Source organism: Atractosteus spatula, chromosome 27, assembly GCF_055471065.1.
Source record: "Atractosteus spatula isolate fAtrSpa1 chromosome 27, fAtrSpa1.hap1, whole genome shotgun sequence".
NCBI classification, from domain to species: domain Eukaryota; kingdom Metazoa; phylum Chordata; class Actinopteri; order Semionotiformes; family Lepisosteidae; genus Atractosteus; species Atractosteus spatula.
The window spans coordinates 205203-213260 of record NC_142732.1 but is presented as its reverse complement, the minus strand read 5'-3'; the positions used below and the strand labels follow the sequence as shown (position 1 = coordinate 213260).

At 45.0% G+C, this 8058-nt stretch overlaps 1 protein-coding gene across 1 annotated transcript; it reads left to right on the top strand.

Moving 5' to 3' along the window:
* Positions 1–518: 518 nt before the first annotated feature.
* On the top strand, positions 519–7855 carry rfc2 (replication factor C (activator 1) 2). The gene is made up of 11 exons (XM_088906782.1): positions 519–686; positions 1195–1264; positions 2098–2139; positions 2729–2835; positions 3621–3722; positions 4118–4218; positions 4900–5057; positions 5610–5675; positions 5934–6014; positions 6593–6706; positions 7392–7855. The coding sequence occupies exons 1-11, from the start codon at positions 574–576 to the stop codon at positions 7500–7502; spliced, it is 1065 nt and encodes a 354-aa protein (XP_088762908.1). The 5' UTR covers positions 519–573; the 3' UTR covers positions 7503–7855.
* The last annotated feature ends 203 nt before the right edge of the window (positions 7856–8058 follow it).

The following is an 8058-nucleotide window of genomic DNA, read 5'->3' as shown; positions in this document are numbered from 1 at the left end:
GATGTTTCGTACCCCGGTCGAAAGAAAACGGAAATACTGTAAAAACGTTAAGAGAAGTGTAGCGGGTGCCCCTGTCGAAGGAGACAGGCGGATCTGTGCTGGAGCTGACCGAGGGCACGGCTCCAGTCCTGCTTCGGACTTCCAAAAAGACTCTAAAACATCTCATAAAAAATAAATGCTTTAAAGAGAGTCATTGCCTTTTTAATAATAAAAAAACATTTTCTTCTAATTATCTTACTCTGTCTTGGGTTTCTGAACGAATTTGCAGTTGGTATCTGTCGGTTTAACGTTTGGAATTTTCTCGGTTTTGGCAGGATATCACTTGTATTACCTGGGCGAATCTAATTTGCTTTGTACCCATTTATTGAAACAACCGTAGAATCGTACAGCGTGTTTCTTACGTCTGTTACGGTCCGTTTAAATGACCGGAAGCGAAGCGCCGCAGGTTTCAAACAGCGCGCGCGCCACGCTCGTCCCCGCCCCGCCCCCCGGTGACGTCACCGCCGCCGCGCGCTGTTTGGCTCCTGTCAGTGGCGGGAAGGTCCGGGTCGGGTTGACGTCGGTGTTCGTGCAATGGAGGTGGATATGACGGCGACTGGAGCCGAGCGGATCGGCACGGAGGATACGCAGTCGAAGAGGGACCCGGCTGCGGGGAGAGGGTCGGGCATCGCGTACGAGCTGCCGTGGTAGGACAGCCGAGCGTTAATGTCGGGTCCTGTGCCCTGGGTGGGGGTTAGTGTAGGCTACAGCGCAGCAGGCGCTCCGCGGATCTGTCCACCAGCCTGCAGCACAGATCCGTTTTTTTAAAGAAGCACGTTTTCTCCCGGAGTCGTTTCAGACCTGTGATTCCCAAAGCTCTCCAGATTCATTTTTTGTGTGAAGGTTTTTGTCGTCGAAAGGGATACAAGCAGGGTGGGAGCGTGTGGGCCGGTGGCGCTGTTGTGCTGAAGACAGGGTCTGGGGATGTGGGCTGCTGCTCATGAGCTAGTCATCCTGTAGTGGGAGCTGAGTGAAGTCGAGTCACACAGTTCTCTGAGCACTTAAACCCACTGGAGCACAACAGAATGACAAAGCCGGCTGTGTAGTGGGGGTGTGGGGGCTGTGATGTCTGTTACTTTGTGTGCCTGCCCAGCGTGACTCGTGCAGACTGCTTGCTGTGACCTGAATTTTGAAGATGTGATTGTGTTCTCACAGGGTGGAGAAGTACCGGCCTCTGAAACTGAATGAAATCGTCGGCAACGAGGAGACTGTGAGCCGACTGGAGGTGCGCGTGGAGCAGCCCTCGTGGCCTCTAGGGCAGAGCGCCTCGCCGCATTTCTGCAGTCTCCCCCAGAGCGACAGTGCATGACCCCCAGGTGCAGCCCCGCTGCACAGCAGATCAGGGGAGAAGGGGGGCTTTAAGGAGGCCAGGCTGTGTGACCCCAGAGTGGACCTTTTCGTTTGACCTTTCTGATCTGTTTGGTCATAATAGCTAGTTGATCTGGGGATCTAATTTGGACATTTTTGGAAGTAGTGGAGTTTAATAGCATTGCTGGGTAGTTTGATCCAACTTCCCAAAAGCCTTTGGGTAAAGACGCCCGTCCTGTTCTCAGTTTCAAATTCACTTCACTTTCTGTCTTAAGCCGTGATCTTACAAACAGAGCTGTGAGATCTGTAATGACCAAGGAGTCAGGACCTCAGTGTACCGTCTCGTATCTGATGAGTGGTACCTCCCACAGCATATTATTCCTGGTCACCATACTGTTGATTTGCAAATTCTGGTCCACAAACCTAGTCTAAAGTATTGCTTAGCTTCTGAGATCTGGCTGCAAGCTTTTAGTGCTGCTGTCACAGTTTCAAAGCTTAGTTATCTTCACAAGTAAATAAATTACAGTTAGAGGTGCCAGATAATGTTTTGTTTGAATGCGTGATCTTTTGGAATGCACAATTTTGAAAATAGCACTTAAGCTTAGTCCAGAAGAATCAGAGTCTGTCCATTGAAAGTGCAAGAGATGCATGCAAGGAAGGATAAATAATTTCTATACACCTGCATTTGCATGCTGAGATGTTGTTGACGATTTCAGAAACTGACCCAAAACTGAATCTTTTATTTTCTAGGTATTCGCGAGAGAAGGGAATGTGCCCAACATCATCATTGCAGTAAGCGTGCTGGACAGTCAGACAATTTCAGCAGCTCATGGATTAGACTTGATGTTCTTTAAAGATGTTGAAATGAAATTTGCATAGTAAAGTTTACTTTAGACAGTTTTATGTGAGACCTCTGTGTCCGTTTTGCAAAGCCCTGGAAAGCAACAGAATTTTTCAAGACAAGTGGCTTGAAAGGCCAGGCAGAGTGTGCAGGCTGTAGCTCTGTTTATACAGTATGTGGTGAATAATGCAATCATGGGTTCTTAACAGCCTGTATTTGAGCAGGAATTCCAGTTAAGCGGCCTAGCACTTTTATAAGTGTAACGTTTAAATAAGTGCAACAGCTTCTTTAACCCACATGACTTGTGCTGTTTTCCTATAAAGGAAAACTAACAAAGTTAGCTTTGCTTTATAATATAGTTATAATAGTATAACTGAATAAGTGGTCATTTAGACCTGAGTGAAGTAACCCCAGGTTGGTACAGTGTCCAACAGTCACACCTGTGATGGACTGGGATCCTGTCCAGGAAGCAGTTCCCCACGTTTCCAGGACAGGCTCTTCCTGGGAATCAGGGAGGGTGACGTCCCTGTCTGCTCTCAGGGTCCCCCGGGAACCGGGAAGACCACCAGTATCCTGTGCCTGGCGCGAGCGCTGCTGGGGCCGGCCATGAAGGACGCAGTGCTGGAGCTCAACGCTTCCAACGACAGGTGAAGAGACACACAGCTGCAGAGTCATCCAGACCGGGGCGAGGTTATAATTATTGAGATTTAGTCAACAAATATATTTACCTTAGGCAACTCCTTAAACAGATCGGTTTACGACTTGATTTCAAATATGTCTAAAACTAAGCAATTTGTAGAGGAACATAGCAGAGCAAAGGATGTGTTGTAATACACTCACCTAAGAAATAAAGAGCAATCACAGTTCTCATATTTACTTCATAATTGCAGTTACTGGAGTCTCGAATTTGCATTTTAACTTAGGTTGATAGTCAAAATAAGAAGAGGCCATTTGGCCCATTTAGCCAAATTAGTACAGTAGTTGATTGATCCAAGATCTCATCCAGCTCTTTTTTAAAGAACCCAAGCTATTGGCTTCAGTAACATACCTGGGCATCTTATTCCAGACTGCTACAACCCTTTGTGTAATCGTGAGCCTCCTGGTCATATTTAAAAATGCTCCTCCTCGCAGTTTCCACTTATGTCCTGAGGTTCATGGTTCGGTTCATGGTTCATTGACAATTTTTTTAACAGTAAATAAAGCACAGAAGTGTGAAAAGTTAAATGCAACAGCTGTCAAGCATTCTGTACTTTCTGCAGATTTGGTACAGTTTAAAAAATACCTGATAAATTTCCAAGCACCAGTAAAGGGACAAATGTATAAATCACTAAGGTGGTAAACCTACTCTGTAGATATAAAACAATATTATACTTGGTTTCCTCCTTAGAACTGAGTAAATGAAAAAAATTGTTGGCTAAATGTTTATCCACAGAGGCATTGATGTCGTACGGAATAAGATCAAGTTGTTTGCCCAGCAGAAGGTGACTCTCCCAAAAGGGCGACACAAGATCATCATCTTGGATGAAGCTGACAGGTAATGGAGCAGCACTGTCCCACCTGGATTTGAACCTGCAACTTTTTGACGAGGAGCTCAGAGCCCAAACCCCTGGTGGGCTGTGTAGTCTAACGGGAGGTACTTTTTTGGCTGTAATCCTTTTTGGCTCGTGTTAGTCATTGTGAGATGGTCTGGGTGTCTCCAGAAGAGAAAGAAGAAGGTTTACGTTTGTTTGCTGTGTATGGGCAGCCTGTCCACATACAGAAAAAGGAGGAACCCCACAGAAGCTACTAGATCTTCAAGCCTTGTACTAGGACTTCAGATTAATTTTTATCCTTTTAATTTGAAAAAAATAGAAAAAAATCAGTTGCAGTTGCACTTAGTTTTTCATTTTCACATGACAAGAGTGAGAGAAGACTTTGTGTGTCTCCCAGCATGACAGACGGAGCCCAGCAGGCCTTGAGGAGGACCATGGAGATCTACTCCAAAACCACGCGTTTCGCTTTAGCCTGTAACGCGTCTGACAAGATCATCGGTGAGAACCTGAGAGCAGCACCTGGCCTCTGCAGAAAAAACTGAAAAAAGACTCACCCTGCTGAACACGGGACACTTCTAAGGGCCGAGTAATCGCCAGTAAAAACACTTTCTAGGAGTGCAGGTTCAGTTTGGTGACGCTGCAGTTTTTATATTTTATCAAGTACAGTTGACATTGGGAGAAGTGGAAACTGTAAATAACAGGTGTGAGTGATCAGCTGAATGAGAAAGGTGAGCTTAAATGTGATATAATTAGTCAGCTTTTGTGTTTTACATTTCAATGACCATGGCATATAATTTACAACGTAGTCTCTTTGGAGTGATATGAAACAGCTCCAAAGCCATGTTTCAGTGTCAGCTGTGCAGGCACTTCTGACCTCCCATATAGACTCACTGGGGCCCAAAATGGTTCAGACTTGGACAGTCAGCAGCGAGTGAAAGGTGCCCGATGCGTACACTGGGACAGCTTCTCCCATTGCAAATACAGAAGCAAAATCAATCAAAATCAAAGGCTGAGGATTTGGGGAATTGGCTGAAGATGGAATTATCTGATTGATATGGGGTTCAGACAGTGCACGCCAGCCTGCACTGAGCTCTCCTGCCCGCCCCTAATTCCTCTGCACTGTTATTCCCATGTGTGATGGGCTGAGGGAGATGTGTTTCCTGTTCCTGTGCGCCCCAGAGCCCATCCAGTCCCGCTGCGCTGTGCTGCGCTACACCAAGCTGAGGGACGAGCAGATCATGATGCGGCTGATGGAGGTGGTGGAGCAGGAGGGGGTCCAGACCACTAACGACGGCCTGGAGGCCATTATCTTCACCGCGCAGGGCGACATGAGACAGGTGCCGTTCTGTGCTCCCAGCCAAACACGATGCAGTTGTGTTTTTGAGTTTTGTCTGAGTTCATTTTATTCAATTTCTATTACATTATTATCTATTATTTTGTAACCTTAATTTTGTGATTTTTATCCCCCCCCCCCAATTTCATTGCCAGCAACTACTGCTGCATGCTATATTGTTGCATTTGATAAATAAAGATTGATTGATTAATTGATGCAGGGGGCTTGAGTTGCTGCCATTTCAGGCCTGACCTCATATTGTCACATTGTTTTTTTATATTTATCAATGGACAAAGAAAACGAGTCTCATTCTGGGTGATGTTACATCATAAATTTATATAAATGTTGAGTTAAAATTAAAATATTTTCTCATGAACACCTAAATTCCGATTGACACGAGTTAAGAGATTCTCCAGCACTTTTTTTAAGACGCTTCACTTTGAAGATGAACTCTGTCTTGTTCCCTGTTCTTGTTTGTTTGCCATGTTGCAGCAGCATCAAATAATGTCTGTGAGTACATGGTGTTATAAACACTTGCGCTTTATTTTCTTAACAGGCGCTGAACAACTTGCAGTCTACAAATTCAGGGTTTGGGTTTGTCAACAGTGAAAATGTTTTTAAGGTAATTTAATTTGTTTTGGCCTCAGTTTTTTTATGCTGTTTTATGCTCCTCTTCCTTTCTCATGCAGCATAAACCAAGATACCTGTAGAATATAATTCACCCTCTTTATTTTATAATACTTCAGGATCTTTTTCAGTATTGCAGGGCTGTAGCCGTGTCAGAGAACTGTGTGTGAAGTGAGATGTGCAGGGATCGTTGCTCTGCATGCAGTAACCCTTTGTCTTAAATTTACTGCTGTTCTGTTTCTGCTTCCTGAAGGTGTGTGATGAGCCCCACCCTCTCCTGGTGAAAGCCATGCTCGAGCACTGTGTTAATGCCAAAATTGATGAAGCCTACAAGGTACATCAGGGTAGTTGTTCTCACACTTTCCCTGCTGCTTTTTAGCATGAGGTGGCCGTATGTGTGGGAGTGTGAGGAGTGGTTTAACTCAAAGTGTTTTTTTCTTAAAACTTTGCTATACGGGCTCCTATACAACTTAGGTAGTAATGGCTTTAGCTCAGGGCACGTGCTGATCTGTGGCCCAGGTGGTTCTGGGTTGAACGTAGTCTGTGCATTAGCCCACTGTGGCAGCTGGGAGTGGGTGTGCCAGCCAGCCAGTCAGACAGGTCTTTGCTGCGGCGGGCAAGCCTGGGACCTGATGTCCATGAGAGACGCTGGTCTTCCGCTCGGTGCTGTGGGACAAGCAGCATGTCAACTGATGCATGGCTCTGGCAGGCGGGCATGTCAGAGGCACTTGTACCACACGGCGAGAATGAGGACCTGTGTACCAGTTTTGTAATTGCAGATACCAGACTGGGTGGATATTGCTACCTGAATGTTGTCTCAAGAATGTCCACTGCTTATTAAAAAATATCAGCTGTATTCAGAAAAGTCATGCTTTTGTTGTGACTTTGAAAAGTCTTGTGTTCTGCCAATAGATTGTTGAGCAGCTGTGGGCGCTGGGCTACTCCCCTGAAGACATCATTGGAAACATATTCCGAGTCTGTAAAACCTTCCAGATGCCAGAGTATCTCAAGCTGGAGTTCATCAAGGTGAGCAGTTACAATGGCCACCGTGTGACCAGCAGTCATGTCCTTCTAGGACTTAGTTCTACATTAGAACTTGGCTCACGTAGGTGAGGGATAGTCAAGACCTGTCAAAGCCTGACCGTGGAGTCTGTGGGTTCTAGTGCAGCTGTAGGCTGATGTGTTAGTAAGAGATAACAGGCCCAGCTTGAGCTGCAGAATTCTCCAAAATCCTGCTCAAGCCTGGAAGAGATGCCTTTGAAGTGACAACAATAAGTGATAACCGACTCTTTCTTTCCTTGATTCACACAGCTTATAAGTGAATAAAAAAAATACCTCAATGTGTACTTTTATTCAAACCAATGCTCACTTCCACTGCTCACACAAGTTATAGGTTCCTCTGTATTCAGGCATATAAAGAGAACAAAGTATGAACTGACAGACCTAACTATACATTTGTTTTAAAGAGACAGTTTAATTAAAAGAAACGTGTAAAAAAAACTACTAGTAAATATAACTTGTCACAGGCGTTCAGTGCTTCTGAACAGTTTAGGATAAAGCATCTTAGAACAGTACTGCTTGTTATTACCACCCATTTGTTAGCAGAGACCGAAATCATCAGCTCCTCTGTTTTTGGAGTTAATTTGGAAAAGGCAGATGGAAATGATGCAGGTGTATGTAGGAAACTACAATGTCCCATCTTCTCTTCCAGGAGATCGGCTACACCCACATGAAGGTGGCCGAAGGAGTCAACTCTCTGCTTCAGCTGGCTGGGCTCTTGGGCCGACTGTGTGCCAAGACTGCTGCCCCCGATGTCAGCTGAGCCCACCCCTGCCCTTCCTGGAACAGAAATGGCTTCCCAGGTCACTAACAGGTCACCAGCAAGACCTGGTGTCTCTCGCTGGGCTCTCCCTTTGATCCTGACCAGACACATTGACTGTGATAATCAGACTGCTTCCCCTACACTCTGCCTGCAGAAAAAGACCATCATAGCAATGGCCACATGTAGTTAACTCCCTTAGCTCTTTTTGATGCTATAAATATTTCTGGATACATTTTGTTAGGACTTGAGATTTTGTATATATTCCATTGTTTTTCCATCATCCTTGTTTTGTAATAAATGTCTTAAATGGTCATTTAAGCATTTTGTTACATTAAAAAAAGCCATATGAAAGCAGTTGGAAATTGACCACCTGTGTTCCAAAGCAGTGTTAAAGTGAGTTTGTATGAAGAGTGAGCATCTGACATCATGGGGGAGTGCAGTCTGCGTCTGCTGGACCTTTTCCCTGTGATTAAAAAGGAAATGACTACCAAGGGCGGGCTCAATTAAAATGTGTGCAATGTATTCTTTAAAAAAAACAGGTAGCTATGACCCATTT